The sequence below is a fragment of the Pantherophis guttatus genome, chromosome 3 (genome assembly GCF_059756535.1).
Source record: "Pantherophis guttatus breed Tessera chromosome 3, ASM5975653v1, whole genome shotgun sequence".
Classification (NCBI taxonomy): domain Eukaryota; kingdom Metazoa; phylum Chordata; class Lepidosauria; order Squamata; family Colubridae; genus Pantherophis; species Pantherophis guttatus.
In genome coordinates, this window is record NC_142065.1 from 213617062 (window position 1) to 213637590 (window position 20529).

General features: G+C 45.0%; 1 protein-coding gene across 11 annotated transcripts in view; it reads left to right on the forward strand.

Annotated features, from left to right (window-relative positions):
- Positions 1-1581: 1581 nt before the first annotated feature.
- Positions 1582-20529, forward strand: part of EEF1D (eukaryotic translation elongation factor 1 delta) — a 39083-nt gene continuing 20135 nt past the window's right edge. For 5 of the 11 annotated variants that reach the window (XR_015733616.1, XM_034419933.3, XM_034419934.3 and 2 more), the window contains exons 1-3: positions 9665-9777; positions 12221-13467; positions 15804-15927. Coding sequence is in view for 10 of the 11 variants with exons in the window: in XM_034419933.3 (XP_034275824.3) it covers positions 9697-9777; positions 12221-13467; positions 15804-15927 (1452 nt within the window). In the remaining variant the exon portion in view is untranslated. Of the gene's footprint in view, positions 1715-9664; positions 9837-12220; positions 13468-15803; positions 15928-20529 lie in introns of those variants that run through there. The other 6 variants (XM_087891398.1, XM_087891400.1, XM_087891401.1 and 3 more) reach the window with 4 other exon arrangements.

Consider the following 20529-nt stretch of genomic DNA (forward strand, 5'->3'; position numbering starts at 1 on the left):
CAACTCCCAGAATCCCCCAGCCAGCAACTTCTGGGAGTTGAAGTCCACCCATCTTCAAGCTTCCAAGGTTGAGAAACACTGCTCTAAGGCATCAGCTTTCAAGAACTAAATCTGATTATGAAACTAACCAAAAAAAAAAATCACTAAAAAAAGTGACACTAAACTCCTGTTTTTTTCCACCTGCCCTAAATAAATAAGGCTACCCTCTTTTTTTTTTCTTTCTTTTCTTTAATTACAGGCAGTCCTTGACTTACAGCGATTTCTTTAGCGATTGTTGAAAGTTACAATGGCACTGGAACTAACCCAAAAGTCTGCTGAGCTTTCACCAGGAACTGTTGGGCTGAGTGAAAATGGTTTTCAGGAATGAAAAACAGCTTTAGGTTGTCACCCTGTTGTCAGAAGAAAAAATTGGGGGTTCCAACTTGAGGTGCGGTTGCACAAGAATAAATAAAAATGAGATCCAGGCAGCTGTGAGGAAAGAGGAAATATTTATTCCTAAAAGCAAAAGAGTTTGCATTTAGAGGCAGGCTACAGAGAAATGGGGTAGGTAACAGGTTTTTATAGGGGGAGCTTGCCGGGTGCTGATTCTAGGGTGACACTTAAGGGGCATGCGTGTGTGTATGTAAGGTATGTTTATTCTTGTGACCCATGTAGTTCCTCTGGGAGACCTAATGTAATTAACTCTTGTGTTTGCAGACCTTATCCTTTGATATGTGGATAAGGTCTGGGTAACTTATTTCAGGGATTTGAAGAAGTTTGCTGATTTGATGGTCTGATTTTTGGACTCTTGTGGATTCTGTTAACATTTTAAGGGAAGATGGAAAGAGTAATAAAGAATAATGTATATTTGGATATAAAACTTCACACACTGTTAAGAGGGCTGGTTTTTAAACTGAGCCTTGGTTTCCATTCGGATGCTTCTGATCAGGATTTGGAGTGGGATTAATGCAGAGGTTGGAGGTATGCAGATGTTGGCACCTTTGCATCTCCTCCCATCTATTCCAGACCCAGAATCAGCCCAGGTTATTCTCAGCTGGGAAGGGATGAACTCTCCTCCTCCCCCCCTTCTTCTTTTGCCGTAGTAGACCATTCCACTCATTTTCCTCCCCTTCCCTGGCGCTACATTGGTTTCCTCCAGGATCCTTTGGACTACTTCAATCTAGCAAATAGAGGGGGGGCAAGAAAGTTTTTCTCCCCACCCTTAAATTCCTCGGGACTACTCGCTGTGAGAAACCATTTTCTACCCATGTGTGTCCACAACGCGTAAAACCAAGATAAGAAATCATTTTCTAGGAGGAAAAAAAACCCCCCTCAGCTTTAAACACCCCCCCGTCCACTATCGTGGCCTCGTCCTCTCATAAACCTGGCCCATTCCATCTTTGTCGGGGGGGTGGGGAGCAAGAAAGAGAAGAAGGAGGGAGAAGAAGAAGGGAAAAGCTTCACCTCTCACCACACTCACGAAGCCGTATTGGATACACTCAATTTTGTCGTCGTCGCCGCGGATTCTCCCCTTCCGACTCGGTTGCCCCTGTTGGTATCGCCCTCTCTCTTTCTTCCCCCCCCCTCGGTTCTGCAGAGAGTGAGCTCGCCCGGGAGAGACGCCGCTCCCATAACCCCCTGCGCGGCGCGCGCCTGCCTTCTTTCCGCCGGAGCGTGAGGCGGCGTGAGCATCTCCCTCAGGCCGGCTCCCTCGTTGTCTTCCCGGCGACGCTGCGTGAGTAGAGCCCTTTCCTTCGCCGGGAGCCCGTCAGCACGCCGGCCGCGCCTCGCTGGGATTCCCCTCCGAGGCTCCCACAAAAGTTCGAGGCCGGCGTCCGGTCAGGCTTGACCCGAAGGGTCTCGGCCATCTCCAACCGGGCGCCCGCGGGCGCCACAACGCCATCCCCTTGGGCGGAGGATCACGCGCGGGCCTGGGGGGGGGGTTGGGAGGGGGGTTGCAGAGGGATGGTGCGGGGTATCGAAGACCGCCCCCCCCCGCCCCGTCTTTAGTTCTTTATTCTCCATCCTTTCGCGGGTCTACCTTGCGGGGTTGTTGTTAAGGGATCAGGGCCGGCCTGCGGTTCTTTCAGCTGCGCAAAGGGGGCTTTGTGTGTGTGTGGGGGGGAATCGGGCTTACAAGACCCCATGGGGGCTGCTTCTTGGGGGCATCAATCCAGCGTTTCTCAAGCTTGGCAGCTTTTTAAGATGCACAGAATTCTGGGAATTGAAGTTCCCTTAAAGTTCAGCTAAATTCACCCATCTTACATTATTTTTAGGATGGGTGAACTTAGTTTGAACTAAGCTGGTAAAGCAGGGGTGGGCAAATGCGGCCCTTTTACAACCTGTGGACTTCAACTAGAAGAGCCCTGGTGGCGCAGCAGACTAAAAGCACTGTTATTATCATTCAGCTGCCTGCAATTACTGCAGGTTCGAATCTCACCAAGGTTCAAGGTTGACTCAGCCTTCCATCCTTTCTAAGGTAGGTAAAATGAGGACCCAGATTGTGGGGGCAATAAGCTGACTTTGTATAAAATATACAAAAGTTTATTTTGTATAAAATATAAAGAGCCTGTAGTATAGTGGACTAAAGCACTGTTATTAACACCAGCTGTCTGCAATTACTGCAAGTTCAAATCTCACCAGGCTCAAGGTCGACTCAGCCTTCCATCCTTTCTAAGGTAGGTAAAATGAGGACCCAGATTGTGGGGGCAATAAGTTGACTTTGTATAAATATACAAAAAGGATGAAGGCTATTGCTTAAAGCACTGTAAGGCGCCCTGAGTCTCCGGAGAAGGGTGGCATATAAATCAAATTTAAAAAAAAAACTCCCAGAATTCCTGAGCCACCTTGCTTGTCTCAGGAATTCTGGGAGTTGAAATCCACAGGTTGTAAAAGGGCCACATTTGCCCACCCCTGGATTAAAGGCCTGGAGACTAAAACAGATGATGAAGGGTTGCAGGAATTTGGGTTTGGCCAGTCTAGAGAAAAGGAGGACTAATGGACATGATAGCAACATTCCAGTATTTGAGGGGCTGACCCAAAGAGGAGGGGGTCAACTTATTTTCCAAAACACCTGAAGGCAGAACAAGAAACCATGGATGGAAACTCATCAAAGAGAGAAGCAACCTGGAATTAAGGAGAAACTTCCTAACAGTGAGGACAATTGACCAGTGGAACAACTTGCCACCAGACATTGTGGGTAATCCATCACTAGAGGGTTTGAAGAAGAGGTTGGAACAGCCACCTGTCTGGAATGGTGTAGGGTCTCCTGCTTGAGCAGGGGGCTGGACTAGAAGACCTCCAAGCTCCCTTCCAACTCTGTTATTTTGTATCCGCCTTGACAGTGTGAGAAAGAGACAAATAGTTTAACAAATGGCTCTGAATCTTAAAAGTGGGAAGTGTTTATTGTATTGCTGTTTCCTGTTTTATTTTATTGGGATATTTTTACAACAGCGGTGAGAACAATTCATCAGTGGAACGGCTTGCCACCAGAAGTTGTGGGTGCTCCAACACTGGAGGTTTCCAAGAAGAGATTGGATAGCCCCTGGTCTCAAATGGTATTCCTGCCTGAGCAGGGGGTTGGACTAGACGACCTCCAAGGTCCCTTCCAGCTCTATTCTGACTGATTGAAGCCTATGGAGATTCTTAGTCATGCAGGTCATAGTTGTCCCAAAGGTGCTTTTTCAAGAAGCAATGTTTTCCTTGAGGACATTTCGCTTCTCATCCAAGAAGCTTCTTCGGTTCTGACCGAAGAAAGGATGCATATTCCTTTCAATCATCTGGTCATAAGCACTCTTTCTAACAGTTGTTGAGTCCACTCGGCGGTTTGCCAAAGGCCATATGTTTTAAAATTGAACAGCCCTTTCTCAACGGAGCGGAAGGGAGACGACACTAGCCTTCTCCTGTCCACATCACAGTCCTCTCAACACCTTCAAGAAGGGTCCACACCCATTTGCACCACTCAGGTGACCCTGAAGGCACAGGCAAACTCCCAGGTGGCCTCAGTGACTCTCTTAAAGAGAGCAAATGACCAGCTTTCTGCAAGGAATATAAATCTTTCCATTCTCCAGCATTCAGTCAGAGCTGAAGAAGCTTCTCGGATGAGAAGCAAAACATCTTCAAGGAATAACAAAGAAGATCCAGTTGCCTTTTGAAAAAAAAGTACCTTTACAGGAACACCCTCCCCCCCATTTTAAAAGTTGCTAAGATTGAGAAACACTGTATTAGTCTTAGGTTTATTAGGGCTGGACTAGGTCTTGGGGCATTAATTGATTCTGTACAGATAGTCCTTGACTTATCTCCATTTGTTTCGTGGCCGTTTGAAGTTACAACTGCAGTGAAAAAAGTGACCGGTTTTCACACTTATGACCGTTGGCAGCATCCCTCTGCTCATGTGGTTAAAATTCACACACTCGGCAATCGGTTTATGGTTATGACGATTATACACGCAAACTCAATGGGGAAGTCAGATTCATTTTACAGCTGGGTTACCAACTTAATTGCAGTGATTCACTTAACAACTGTGGCAAGAAAGATCATAAAATGGGGAGGGGGGGGAATCATTTAACTGTCTTGCTTACCAATGGCAGTTTTTGGCTCTCCTGTAGTCGTAACTCAAGGACTACCTGTAATCTGTCGTGCTCCGTCCACTCGTTGCCATCCTTTGCCCTGCCTTGCCGTCTTTGGCTTTTGGAAATCCTGAGCCAAGGGGTGGAAGAGGGCCAGGCCTTAAGACTGAGCCTGCAGGCAGCTAGCTGTGAAATAGATTAGAAGCTCTGCCCTTCAAGGCCTTAACCGGTTTTGCTGGTGAAATCTTGTTTTCTCAACCCATTTTTTTTTAAAAAAAAAGTTGAGTTGCCTCGAGAGAAAAAAGGGGTTGCATTCATTTCCTCTTGGGAGAACGAAGGCACACTAATGAAAGTTTTGTTTTAGGAGTTTGGTGAAGCTGCCTTTTCCTAGTAGGTGACCGTTTATCACGTTCATAACTCTTTTCCTCAAGGGACTCGATTCTGATAGAAGTACTGGAACTCCTCATACAGGAAACATATTTCCCCCCAAAATAAGACCAGATTTTATATGAATGTTTGCTCCAAAAGAAGCATTAGGGCTTATTTTCCGTCTAAGTCTTCTTTTCAGGGAAATACGGTACTATGCATCTGTCTGGTTGACACCTGGGACTTATTTTGGGGGAAGGGCTTATATTTCGAGCATCCTGAAAAATCATACTAGGGCTTATTTTCCAGTTAGATCTCCTTTGGGGGGAAATACAGTAGTCCTCGACTTAGTAATTGTTCAAAAGTAGAGCATCATTAAGAAAAAAAAACCCCATACCACCAGTCCTTAGACTTATGGCTGTTGCAGCCAGCGTCCCTAGGGTCAAGGGATAGCCATTTGCGACCATCCTAGCCAACTTTCCGACATGCAAAACCGATGGGGGAGGGGAAGCAGGATTCGCTTAACAGCTGCATGGTTTGCTTAACAACCTTGGCACAAAGGGTTTTAAAATTGGGCAGGGGTCGCCTAAGAACCACCTAGTAGTAAACAAAGAGAAATTCTGGCCCCAATTATTATCCTACGTCAAAGATTACCTGTACTTTGTGATGGTTCTGCACACTAATTTGTGACTTAATAGCTTTGTCCAGTGTAACGTTTCCCAGTTGTTAAAGGAATTCTAGTTACAAATGTCAGGCTTTCTGTTTGCCTCATCTTTAGAACAAGTAACTACGTAGATCATCTACTCCTGTTACTTAAAAAAAGAAGACTTGGAAGACCTTGGAGAGCCACGTTTTTTGCCTGCTGTGTCATTCCCTTCTCTTGGATGCAGTCCCTGTTCAATTTTTAATGTTGCGCTGTACCAGGATATGGTACTTTAATTGTATGCGGATTGTCAGCAGTTTTTATGCATAACATTAGACGAGCTCTCTGAGCTTGGTTGTTTCCTTGCAGACGTTTCATTACCTCAGCTAGGTAATACCAGTACAGCACTAGCACTGATTATGTTACCTAGTTAGGGTAATGAGACGTCTGCAAGAAAACAAGCAAGCTCAGAGAGCATCAAGGACCCGTCATGTCAACCCTGAGCTACAAATATTCTCCTTTATTCGTACATCATTAGATATAGTCTGCTCTTGGTTTTCTCTTTTTTTTTTTCGTTTGCAACTTTTTCTGTTCTAGACCGATTTGTTTTTTATTGTAACCAGGCATGCTGTCTTAACTGCTCTTTAGCTTTTTTTTTTCTTTAGCTTTCTAGCATACAAATAAACATTTTGTGATCAACCAAATTCTCAGGCATGCTTTTATTGATCCTAGACTAAATAACCTACCATTCGCAGATGAGAGCTTAAATTAAAACATTACACTATTGTTAGTCTATGAATAGTAGGTGGTTTTTATGGCTGTCCACATGGAGAACAGAACATGGAGTATGCATGTCAATTCACGTGCCTAGCAGGTCAGTTCCAGTGGGTTTGATGGTGGACTTGATAGCTTTACAAGTTGCAGGTGTTTTATGGCCATATTTTAAATAGGAACCCACCTTCATTGTTTACAGTTTAGCACTGAAGTGATCAATAGCATTCTAGAATTTTTTTTTTTTTTACAACTGTAAGATAAGAGGAGTTATTTTCATATATTTGTTATATTGAAGATAATGTACATATTCATATTTGGAAAAGCGATCAGATGGATGTTAAATTTAATAAATTTAGTTCGGTGGGTTTGGCCTAGGCATTACATTGAATAGTAGAATTAACTATTGGGAGTGGGTTTATGAATGAGGAACTGGATGTAATAGTTGTTTTACAACTAAAATTAATGTACAGAATCTGAAATAAAGTCCCATCATAGGTTTTTGCTGCTAATTTGGAAATTTATCTTCATAACTGGGCTTATTTTAAGTTTAAAATGATAGAGAAACAGCTCTCAATGTTTGGAGATATGGGGGGTGGTTAGTCCTACTGTGGGTAGGACATACTGGAAATTTGTTAACTTTGGACTTAAAGGAAAATGGAATTCTAAATTCAGCAGAAGTCCTTGTGCCACTGGCATGTGCCAATGTTTCTCAACCGTGGCAACTTGAAGATGGCTGGGGAATTCTGGGAGTTGAAGTCCACCCATCTTCAAGCTGCCATGATTGAGAAACACTGTTTTAATCAACAGTGTAATCTCAGAGTATGGTTTTTACATTACTATTCCAGCGATTTGTCATTTTACTCTCTTCTGTTGTTACCTGTAGAAACAATATTTTCACTTTTCTTTTCTTCTCCTTTTAATGCTTTCTCTTTCTTCTACTTTTAATGCCTTCCTAGGAACCAGAAAGTAAGTATTTGCCGACAACACCAAACATTTCTTGACCGGTTTACACTAGAAGTCGTTCCCCCACCACCACGCGAATCTCTTTTGAGTTCTATCATTTTGAGATCTCTTACCTCTTTTTATACTTCTCTCTTTCCTTCTGATGTAACAGAGTGGTAGGACGAGAAAAATGACATTTCGGTCAGAGAAGCTGTAGTTCTGTTAACACGGCTGTTTAGAAGCCTTCAGGTCTTCGATATCAGCAAAACTGGTAGTTTCTGTATGCCACAATGTTGACATAACACACAATAATACAAAGGTTTTCTAGCACATCATATGTGGGTTCACCCACGTTGTTTAAAAAGCTGTCACTTTGTTCTCGGGAGGGGTTTTTTTCACATGACGAACTAAGCCACACCAAGCAAGCCACATTATGGGTTAGCGTTATCTTCGGTATTTATCCTTCCCATTCCCAAAACACTGCGAATAGCCAGCAAAGCCATACAAAGAACATCCTATGATAAGTCAGACCATCAGGATATAGAGAGAGGGATTCCGGAAGTCCCTGCTCCGTTGCAGGCCACCTTGAAAGATGCCAGCCACAGCTGCCCATAAAATGCCAGAAAAATGCATAATCTAAACCGGGGGTCTCCAACCTTGGCAACTTTACGACTTGTGGACTTCAACTCCCAGAATTCCTCAGCCAGCGCATGCTGGCTGAGGAATTCTGGGAGTTGAAGTCCACAAGTTGTAAAGTTGCCAAGGTTGGAGACCCCTGGTCTAGACCAGGGCCACTAAATTCTGTAGCCCAATCTAGGCCAGCCATGAAAGCCTTACCCCAGAATATATACATCTCAACTTACGAACATTAATGATTGCTCCAAGTTACAGCGACACTGAAAAAAGTTCACTCGTGACCATTTTTTCAAACTTCTGGTCACGTGATCAAAATTCAGCGGCTTGGCAACTGACTCGTATTTATGACTGTTGCAGCTGTCCCAGGATCATGTGATCATCTTTTACGACCTGACAAGTAGAGTCAATGGGGAAGCCAGATTCACATCACAACCATCTTACTAACTTAACACGGTTAAGCGATTCACTGAACAGTTGGCCAGAAAAGTCATAAAAATGGAGTAAACCTCACTTAACAACTATCTTGGTTAACAACCAGAAATTATGCACTCAATTGTGATCGTAAATTGGGGAGTGCCTGTATATGGGCAAACTAAGTTTACTGCCTTCCGGGAACAAATGTAAAATAATTTGGTGGTTCTGTGAACTTGGTATGTTGTTGTGCTGCGAACATTTTGATATATTTAAAAGAATCCATAAACTCCTTTTTTTACTGCTGGCTGCTCTTACAAATTGATTTATAAAACACAGCACTTTTTTAAGTGGCTTGCTTTCCCTCCTAGAAATGTTTGAACCTGTTCTTCTAGTCCCTGAATCACTTTAGGATTTAGGGGAGGTGATATAGCCCAGGGGTCTTCCACCTTGGCAACTTTTAAGACTTTGCTGGCTTAATTTAACAAGGGCAGCTTTGCTGGCTGAGGAATTATGGGAATTGAAGTCCACAAGTCTTAAAGTTACCAAGGTTGGAGACCCCTGATATAGCCCACACCATTTTTTTCCCAAAAATCTGGCAAACAAATGAATTGCTTGGCTGATTGAGATGATTCTCAAGCCTGAGAAGAGAAAAAGATTGGCCAAGATAGTCCCCGTCTGAGATGGATGGTTGGTGCAAAAATGTGAATCATAAATAAAGGAAATTCTTACAGTAAAGGTACTGATATATAAATCAATCTAATTTTACCTGAGCAAGACACATTTCAAACTCCATATAATAATAATGAGCTTTATTTGACAAGGGCAGAGTTTGATTTTTGCGATAGAAAGATGTCGCTGTATTTTGTGCATTTTGTTCACGCAAAAGCCCTCTGGCTGTTAAAATAAAACTTCTCCCAAGTTATCTTTGTATAAATTGGACCTCCCTCCTGCAAATGTGCTTAAACTTACAAAACCTTTCAGGCCCTCCAGCCTCCCTTCTTCAATCTTTCGATAACACCCTTGTCTCTTCTTTTTCCTAATCCTTGGGCTGGTATTTTATTCTTTGATCCGCTTTAGATCTAAGACAGATGGTATCCAAAATTGCCCAAGGGAATTCTTATGCCAGGAGCACAGTTAAAATGTTCCTTGTATGGCTTTGTATGTGAAAAACAACATCACTGCAATACTGGATTATAAACGTGTTAAAAGTAGAAAGGCACTGTAGAAAAATATATATATACTAGAATTGTGACAATCATATAATTTACACTAGGCTAAAGCTACTATTACAAGCCCTTAGTTTGTCTCCCCCGAGGTGGCATTGTGATGTCAAAGGCATTTAGTGCCTGTCACAATTCCTTAGAAGTTCACCTAATGCTTTATTCCGGGACTTGGCTCATAACAGCTTACAGCTTTTTAACATCTTACGACAAATTTGTGATGGATGCACTGAAGGTTAGACAAATAACTTTTTTCAAATTTGTAGTAGAGTGCTCCATTTCAAGTCTCCAACAGTAAGTAGGGAAAACGTTATTAACATGCCTGAGATGACATGTACATTTTAAACAACAAACAGCACTTCGAGGAATGCCCTGACTTTTGTTCAGGTTAATACCAAGTAATTTTCATCTCCACGTGGGCCACGTGTTTGTTTCCACAGCGTGGCGCCAAAATTGTCAATCATGTATATATTTAAAACTGGCAAAGGTTCAGAAATTCTTCCTTGGTAGCACATAATTTGGGTATCCTACCTCAGCAGGACCTTTTGGGGAGCGTAGAGTAATTTTGCCAACCAGGTTCTTAAAATGTCGTTTAACTAAGAAATCAGTTTTTCCCGCTGAGAGTTAACTTTTAATTCTGCTTTATTTGTGTGAAATATCCCCTTCTAGAAGAAACAGAACTGGCAAATTTATGGGACGTTTTGGGCCGTAAATTGCGGAGGACTCTCTCCCCTTCTTCACCAGGAGGGTTGGGACTGAATTTCTTTCAGTATAGGCGGTTCTCGTTTAGTGACTGCCTTGTATAGCAACCATTTGCAATTACGATGATGATTAAAAAAAAGTAAAGTTGCATTTATGACTTTCTAATAAGATCATAAGTACAGTTGTGGGTTCACTTAGCAAGTGCTTCCCTTAACCAAGTTGCCAGTCCCAATTTTGGTTGCTAAGCGAGGGCTACTTGTGCTGAATGTTAAGGGTGACAACAGAGACTTCTAGCCAAATCATACCAGTGTCCCTCAAAACACACACAAATAGACACACACACACACACACACGTACCTTTTAAAGCTCTTAATGACTTATGGAACACTCCTTCATGCTGTTTTCTTGCCAATCTTCCAGGATTTTTAAAAATAAGTCTAGCCTAATTCCCACATATTTTCCTGGTGGTCTCCCATCCAAATAGTTACCAGGCCCAATCCTGCTTAGCTTCCAGCCCCAGGCATGCGCTGCCACTTGCGGAGACCTTGCCAGTTCTTCATGGCCCAGACAGTATTGATCGGCCACTCCAGCCCCCCAAAAACCGCTAGCCATGCCAAGACCCTTGAATATGGGTTTCAACATGCTCCAGGGAAGTTCTGAGCTTCTCCAAGAAGTTGTTTCTCTGTCTCTTCTGGATGTTTAGGACTTGCGCCCCTTTCAGGACTGATGCGGGCAAATTGTGGGAATGTTAAAAGTCCGAACATCTGGCAGACACGAGTTGCCTACTTCTGCTGAAGCTGCTTGCTCAAGTACTCACAAGGAAGATGGGCGGTTTAAGAAATACGAAGCATAAAGAAATAAAAATATTGTTGGCATACTGGAGAACAACAAGGGGCAGAAGAGCTCTCTAAACAGTTTGCTTAAAGCACTTTAAAAAAAAAATGGCGCAATCATCCAACTTTATATACAGGTAGTCCTCAACTTACGACCAGTTGTTTAAAGTTACAGTGGCACTGAAAAATGACTTGCAGTCGGCCCTTGACTAACCACCATTGCAGCATAACCACAATCACATGATCAAAATTAGTGTCCTGGCAACCAGTACATATTTACGACAGTTGAAGCATCCCTGGGGTCGTGGGATAGCTTTTGGCCACCTTCCCAGCCAGATTCTGACAAGCCAAGTCAGTGGGGGAAGCTGGATTCACTTAAAGACCGCAAGATTCACTTAACAACTGCAGCGATTCACTTAACTGTCACAGCAAAACAGGGCGTAAAATGGACCATGACTCGTTTAAAAATAATGTTGCTTAGCCACAGAAATTTGGTCCCCAATTGTCATCGTAAGTCGAGGACTATGTATACAAGTAGTCCTCAACTTACAACAGGTTCATTTAGTGACCGTTCAAACTTACAATGGCACTAAAAATGTGACTTACGACCATTTGTCACACTTAGGACCGCTGCAGCATCCCCCCCGTGGTCATGTAATCAAAATTCGGCCGCTTGGCAACTGACTCATAATTATGACGGTTGCAGTGTCCCGGGGGGCGGGGGGGTCACAGTGATCCCCTTTTGTGACCTTCTGACAAACAAAGCCCATGAGGAAGCCAGATTTACTTAACAGCCGTGCAACTAACTTAACAACTGCAGTGATTCAATTAACAACTGCGGCAAGAAAGGTCGTAAAATGGGGCAAGACTCCCTTAACTGTCTTGCTTAGCCACAGAAATGTTGGGCTTAATTGTGGTCATATGTTGAGGACTGCCTATAAATGGTGGCGCTCGGGGGCATTGCATAGCCTTTCCAAGCTTGCTCCCGTCAAACATCTGGCGCCACCGTTCTAGAGTTCCCAGCTGGCAGGGGACATGCGCCCAGGTTGGAAAACGCCGTGGCACTGCCCGCTGCTTGTGGTGTGTTATTTCAGCCACTGTACCTTTGTCCTTGTCTCTTCATGCTGGCATCCCGTTCGGAAGATGAGAACCAGGAAGCTGCTGTACCCCACCGAAAAGGTCTGGGTGGACAAGCCTAAGTACGACGAGGCCGAGAGGCTTCACTATGAACGAGAAGCAGCGTTAGCCGCCTCGGCGGCCGGGTCTTGCCAAGAGCTGGTGGCCGTGAATGGCTTCTGTCACGAGGAACGCGCCGAGGAAGTGTTGAAGGCAGAGCTGTGGCGGGTTGGCAGTGGGAAGAAGCAGAAGAAAAGGAAGTTATCGCCCAAAGCCAAGTCTTTAGGGCCCAAAATAGATCCCGTCTTGGCGGGTTTGTTGGCTGACCACGTCTGGTTTGACAAACCTCGGTTTGACCAAGCGGAATCTGCCTACCACGTGAAACTCGCCGACTCTTTGCCCCTGGTGGCGCTTCCCATCGTGGAGCCAGCTGCTGTGGTGCCTTGGTCTGAAGACGCCGTCCAGGCCGAGACCGAGCATGTTGGAAACCAGGCCGTCTTGCACTGCACTCACGGCAGCCTCATGGCGTGCCATCACGTCATTCAGGATGTGTGGGTCAACAAATTCCACTTCGACGCCGCCGAGAGAGCCTTTGTCGAAAGGTCCCAGCTTGTGACGCTCGCACACCTGCTGCAGCCCCCGTCCGTCCTGAAGCTGGCCAGCGCCGGGCCCGTCACCCCTGACGAAGGCTACGTGACGGCCCTGGCTACTCCTTCGACCCCGGCCCACGTTGCCGATGCCGAGCGTCAGGCCCCCACCACTCCGCTCATCCCGGCCGGAGATGCAAACCAGACGGTCAACGGCAAGCCTCCGGGCTCCAGTTTGCGAGCCCTGCTGTCCGAAGTCTGGCTGGAGAAGCCGATCTATGATGACGCCGAGCGATTATTCTATGCCAACATGTTTGACGGCCACCCTCCAGGGAAGGTGAGGCTGCAGGAGCGCGGCCACGCGGACATCTCCAGAAAGAGCCGGAAAGAGAAGAAGGGCCGGAGCAGCCTACGGAAGCAGTCAATGGGAAAACGGGGAAACAACGCTGCAGTTGGGACTCTGACGCCCCAGGAAACGGCAACCGCCGCACCGCAACCTCCTGCCTGGCACTTTATGCACCCGGACACGGAATCTTTGTGGTTCAACAAGCCCACGTACGACAGTGCAGAAGCCTGCTTCTACGCCTCCCTTGCCCAAGAAGAAGCCAGCAGACTATCGGAAGCCGCGCGAGCTAATGCCACCCAGCCCACTGCGCAGCCCTCCAGCACACCAGAGCCTGATGCTAAGTAGGAAAAGCATGCATTTGGGGGTGTTTGGCGGGGGCGGTGGGGGTGGATGTTCTCCGGCCCAACAGCATAGCTATAACAACTCAGACTCAGAGTGCAGAGGGCATGGGAGTTGTTGGTGTGCAACTGGCCACGGCCAGGGCTAAGATAGCACTAGCAGTTAGACTTATATACCGCTTCAAAGTGCTTTGCAGCCCCCTCTAAGCAGTTTACAGAGCCAGCCTCTTGCCCCCAACAATCTGGGTCCTCATTTTACCCATCTCGGAAGGCCAAGTCAACCTTGAGATGGTCAGGATCGAAGGCCCGGCAGTTGGCAGCCTGCAATACTGCATTTAGATAGATGGATGGGCGGATGAACTGACAGGAGAGGTAGATGGACAGACAGACAGACATAGAGAGAGATTGGATGTAGATAGATAGCACTAGCAGACTTATATACCGCTTCCAGGTGCTTTGCAGCCCTCTCTGAGCAGTTTACAGAGCCTCTTGCCCCAAACAATCTGGGTCCTCATTTTACTGACCTTGGAGGGACAAAAGGTTGGGTCAATCTTGAGCCGGTCAGGATCGAACTGCCAAACTGCAGTTAGCCTCCAGTACTGTGTTCTGCGCCATCATGGCTCATGATGCTCCCTTTTGGCAAGGAGCATTATTGAAAAAAGGAAATTAACTCTACTGTTTTAGGAGAACCCAGAACTAAGGGGAGATTTCCTGACAGAACAATTAACCAGTGGAACATCTGGCCTCCAGAAGTTGCGTGTGCTCCCAGTACTGGAGGCTTTTAAGAAGAGACCGGACAAACATTTTGTCTGAAATGGTACAGGTTCTCCTGTTTGAGCAGAGGCTTGGACTAGAAGATCTCCAAGGTCCCTTCCAACTCTTTTATTCTGTATTCTGAGAAGGGATTCCGGTGTTCCAAATTTAAGGAAAGGGTTTGGAAAGAGGTTGTCCTTTGTCTCTGTTTCAGTCGACTTGACAGACACGTGTACCAAGGGAGTCCCCGTGAGCTAATATGAGATGAAAGAGTATTTCGTTCAGTGAATCTAGATTTTAAAAGCCCCCCCCCCTTTCCCTTTAATGCTTATCTGCATGCAATGTGTTGGATGCCTGCTCTGCCTGGTCTCATTTGAGAAAAGATGTCAAATTTGTGATTCACCTGAGTCCTGCCCTTGGTGGTGGGATGGAACCACTTGGCCGCAGCCAACTCTCCGTGGGATAACTCGTCATGGCCAACTCCCTACAGATTGTTGCTACAGGACAATTCAACAATTCAATTTAATTTAATGAATTGTAATTTTTGCCATTCTCATTTCATCCTGTCCCTCCTTCCTTGAATGATTCCATTCCACTCTTTCTTTGATATTCATGTCGTTCTTGTCCCACTGCGAATTGGCCCTGGCGAGATGTCCTGTGACAAGTTATCGTGGTTCCCCCTTGGTGGCGACGTTGGTAGAACCGAATCCAAACTGCTGCTTCGCAAGAGGGACACCAGTGTGCGGAGATGATTTGAAGGATAAAACACCCTGGATACTACTTGACTGAGTTTTAGGCAGGCCATGAGTGGCGTAAATCAGATTTTGGATGTCTCTTGAGATGAAGTACTTTTTGCATTCATGGTACTCGGTGCTGTACCCCATCTCCATTGTTGCTGAATTCCAACCCCACATCCAGCATTTATTACCTTGTGCATTTCTTTTTAAAAAGGTTTCTCTTCCAGAGGCAGATTCAAAGAGTAGGAAGATTGAGATTCCTACTTAATCCCTGAACTACCAGGCAGCCAGATAAAAGTTTTCCCCGAAACAATTTGGCAACTGGCACTGTTGTAAAACAGTGGCTCTTGCTTCTTTGTGTGGTTTTGTTCAACCCCTTGAGGGCTCTATTAGTGGAGGCCTGTTCAGGGTGTACTGAGAAGGTTGGGGTACTGCTAAGCCCATTGTTCTGTGCCGTTTTAAGGATCGGGTGCTGTTTGTAATACTGGTGTCTACGTATCTTCTGAGAAAGAATAGGCAGGGTCAGGGCACTGCTCTTTGAAACCAAAATTTGTAACTGGTAGTTAGTGATCAGTTTTCAAGTGTGAAATGATTCAAGTAATTGCTTGTTTGATTGCATTTTGGTCAGCTTTTTTGTATAGATCTGGGCTGGGGAATTCTGGGAGTGGAAGTCCATAACTCTTAAAGACACCAAGGTTAGACACCCCAATCTAGAGTGATAGGTTAGTGAGTTCTTACCAGCTGCAGCCCTAAGGGATGGAGAGAGGAATGAGTCGTGGTCATCCGGTGACCTGATCCTAAAAACAAGTGCTTTCAAATATTTATTTAACCTCCTCCTCCTCTCTGCAGAAAAATGGCAACCCACTTCCTCATGCACGAGAAGATCTGGTTCGATAAATTCAAATACGACGATGCTGAGAAACGGTACTATGAACAGATCAACGGTCCAGCCCGCAGCCCTTCCTGCCAGCAGGTAAGAAGATGCTAACATCTCCCGTGTCCAAGCCACAGGTGGCCTCTCATTTTATCTGGCCCAATACAAACGGTGCTTCTGCCTGTAATTGCGAATTCTCTACTAGTTCACTCTGATCCATCCAAGCTTGTATTTTTCTCCTGCGTTGATGTCTCCACAAGGCCTTGTGTTCTGACCCAACTCTCCAAACACATCTCTGTCCCATCTCTGCTCAATTATCGGCATCGTAACTTGATTCATAGAAAGTATTTCTCCGGCCATTTTGAACTCTTGTTCCATTCTCAGTCACCCCTGGAATTGGGTAAGGTTTGAACTTCCCAATAATTTTCGGTCTTTGGCAAGGAAGGGGGGGGGGAGGCCACCTTCAAGGAGACTCAAGCAAACAGTTGAGGGGTCTGCTCCTTTGTGGGGGGGTGGCCCGATTCCTAAGTAACCCTCGGTATAACATGCAGGTAGTCCTCGACTTACAACCAGGCTTGAGTCCAAAATTCCCTTTGCTAAGCAAGATGGTTCTTAAGTGTTTTGCCCCATTTTACGACCTTTGTTGTCACAAGATTGTTAAGTCAATCTGCCTCCCCCATGGAGTTTGCTTGCCAGAGGGTCGCAAAAGGGGATCACGTGACCACGGGACACTGCGACCGTCGTAAATATGAATCAGTTGCCAAGGGTCTGAATTTTGATCACGTGACCCTGGGTGGGGGAATGCTGCAATGGTCGTAAGAGCGAAAAATGGTCCTAAGTCATTTTTTTTCCCCCATTGCCATTGTAACTTTGGTTGCTAAAGGTGTATTTGTAAGTCAAGGATTACCTGTAACATGTCACATTCAGTTTGAACACTAAATATAGGTACTCCTCACCTTATGACCATCATCGAGCCCCAAATTTCTGTTGTTAAGTGAGACATTTGTTTTGCCCCCATTTTACAACCTTTCTTGCCACAGTTGTTAAGTGAATCACTGCAGTTGATCAGTTAGGGACCCGGTTGTTAAGTGAATCCGGCTTCTTCATCGACTTTGCTCGTCAGAAGGTCATAATAGGGGATCACGTGAGCCTAGCAACCGTCATAAGTACATGCCAGTGGCCAAGCGAATTTTAATCACATGACCTTGGGGATGCAGCGACAGTTGTAAATGTGAAAAATGGTCATAACTCACCTTTTTCAGTGCCGTTCCAACTTTGAACAGTCACTAAATGAACTGTTTTAAGTAGAGGATGACCTGTACTTGTAGTAATCTGAGATCCTGACTCACAGGTATCCGAGTACCATAGCTAGCGGGAAACTTTTAATCCCTAAAATAGTTTTAACACCAACTCCTTCACTCTCCTCCCTTGTAGGGGAAATCCCTCCATTTTGCATTGTCTGTCACTGGGGCCATTCCCTCTTCTGGGACAAACCAGGGATCCTGGTTTGAAACTGGCTTATTAAAATAAGCCCAGGAGTGGGATTCAGCCAGTTCGGGAAAATCGGTAGTTGTGACCTGCGGGTGGGCCCATCCACCTGCACTGGCGCTATGCCGTCCTATTTAGCTGCGTTTTTTAAAGCCGCGTATTCCCCAGCCCAGCCCCATCTCCATGCAGCTGCTACTGGTTTTCAGTGGTTCTCCTGGTTGTATGCGGAAAAATTAGAAGGGGGGGGGGGGTTCTCCTGGGCTTGTATGCTCACAACTCAAAAGATACTATAATAGCAGGGAATCTTCATAGCTCATGGTTGAACTGTGGGGTCCCTGTTGGCCTTTGAGCTTGGTGGTTTTCTTGCACTTATTTATTTATTTATTTATTAGTCATATTACTATGCCGCCCACTCTCCGAGGACTCTGGGCGGCTTACACCAAAGACAGTATACTAAATAGATATTGCCCCCCAACAATCTGGGTCCTCATTTTACCCACCTCGGAAGGATGGAAGGCTGAGTCAACCTTGAGCCGGTGAGATTTGATCCGCTGATCTGCTGAACTAGCAGTCCGCTGAAGTAGCAGTCAGCTGCAGTACTGCACTCTAACCACTGCGCCACCTCAGCTCTTAATGATGTTAGTGGCAGGGTGGATTTGATTTAAATCGAGTTGATTTAAATCACAATTTAAATCATGATTTAAATCACTAGGCTTGATTTAAATCAACTCGATTTAAATCATAATTTTTAAAGAGCAACTGTCATCTCTGCTACTCCTTTGACCCACTGTTGACTCACCGATAGTCCCAGTGTTGCAGAATATACAGCCTCCTGCTACATAACTAAGCTCCATTTCAGGCTGAATAAACTAAATTATTTATGTATCTTAAATAGAAAACTATCTTACGATAGATTTTTACCCCAAAAGTTTTTTATTAAAATAAATTCGATAAAAATTTAAAAAATCCGATTTAAATAAAAAAAATCAGATTTTTTTGATTTTTTTTAAAAAAATCATTGATTTTTATCCACCCTAGTTAGTGGGATAATGAAATGTTTGCAAGAAAGCCGCCAAACTCAGAGAGCACCCCGGAGAAGAGAAACTATCCGGATACATTAAAGCAGCCCCTTATATGTGGGGCTTTGTTCAGGAGCTCTGTGGATCCAAATTCTGTACTGCAGTTGTATTTTGAAAAATTAATTTTTTAATGTATTTTATTCCTCACTTTTGGGAGAAAGTGGTTGTCGCCCTGTGTCCTTAGCTGGTGGAAAAATCTGAATGGGAATTGTTAGATCAGCTGGTTCTGATCCCACAGCTAGTCTGTCAGAAGCCTTTTCTGCTTATTTGTTCCAGTATTTTTGCCTGTCCCACCATCAATCCCCTTCAATTTTTCATTTTAATATCTCAGTCCTTGATTAGGGACAGGAGGGATAGGCCCTTTTTAAAGCCCTTTAATACGCAAGCAGAGTTTTCTTCAAATTCGAGAGCACAGAATTTAAGCCGCCTCCAATTCAATACCCATAACCACCCAGAGGCACTCAAGTATAATGGACAATATAGAAATTTAAAAAAAAAACCCAAATCCATAAATTACTCATCTTGCAATGCTGGCCGGAATATCCTGGGGATAAATAACATTTTTATTGTATTTCTCAGTTTCCCCAAATGAACCTACCGACTTGCGTTTGGGGCCGGAAACCGATAGAATTACGGAAGCAATTTGTGGTGTATTTTGCATGCGCCCCCTTTTTACAGCAAATAATTTTACTGGCAGCAGCATGAGTGTGGCCTAAGGATGGCTTGGCTGGGCATAGTTCCCCTCACCTGCCTAATGCTGAATTTGGGTGGTTGCCGCCACCCCCATAGCAGTATTGCAAGAGAATTCATGTAGCCACGAAGAAGATTTTTTATTATTATTATTTATATGCTGCCCTTCTCTGGAGACTCAGGGCAGCTTACAATGCATTAAGCAATACCCTTCATACTTTTGTATATACCTGCTTAGTAGGGTTTTTGGGTCCCCCTAAGCGGTGTTCTTTTTTATACAAAGTCAGCTTATTGCCCCCACAATCCGGGTCCTCATTTTACCTACCTCGGAAGGATGGAAGGCTGAGTCAACCTTGAACCTGGTGAGATTCGAACTTGCAGTAATTGCAGGCAGCTGGTGTTACTTAACAGCACTTTAGTCTGCTGTGCCACCAAGACTTGCCCCCAAAATGAGCATAGATTTGCCCCACGAAGTTGTGGGTGCTCTAAAGCTGGAATTTTTTAAGGAGAGATTGGACCACCATTTGTCTGAAACAGTATAGGGTTTCCTGCCTGAGCAGGGGGTTGGACTAGAAGACCTCCAAGGTCCCTTCCAGCTCTGTTATTCTCTTATTCTGTTTTCATATACCAGAACGGTATACAAAGTCAGCTTATTGCCCCCATAATCCGGGTCCTCATTTTACCTACCTCAGAAGGATGGAAGGCTGAGTCAACCTTGAGCCTGGTGAGAATTGAACTCGCAGTAATTGTAGGCAGCTGGAAGCTAAATACTACTTTTAACAGTAGCATAAGTCTGCTGCGCCACTCAGGCTCATTACATTGATAACAACAGGCCCCAACTATTGCCACAAAAGCGATGGGGTGAAGGGTTTGATGGGTAAGCGGAGGTTGCACAGGGCCGCAGATGGGCTGATGCAACTCCCCCCCCCAAAAAAAGGTGCGCACCCTTCATGCTGATTGGTTCCAACGTCTTACCGGGATGTTATGGAACTTAACTTCCCCATCCAGCTACAGGTAGTCCTCAACTGACAACAATTCATTTAGTGATCGTTGGAAGATTCAATGGCACTGAAAAAAGGGACTTGTGACCGTTTTTCACACTTACAACCGCTTGCAACATCCATGTGGTCATGTGATCCAAATTCGGACGCTTGGCAACAGACTCATACTTACGACTGTTGCCGTGTTACGTGATCCCCTTTTGCAACCTTCTGATGACCATATTTCTTACTGTTGTGGCATCTCCATGGTCATGTCATCAAAATTCAGACGCTGAATGTTGACTTGTACTTACGACCGTTGGAGTGTCCCAGGGTCACGTGGTCCCCTTTGCCGCCTTCTCACAAGCACAGTCAGTGGGGGAAGCCCGATTCACTTAACAACCCCGTTACTCCCTTAGCAACTGCACTGATTCACTTAACAACTGTGGCAAGAAATGTCGCAA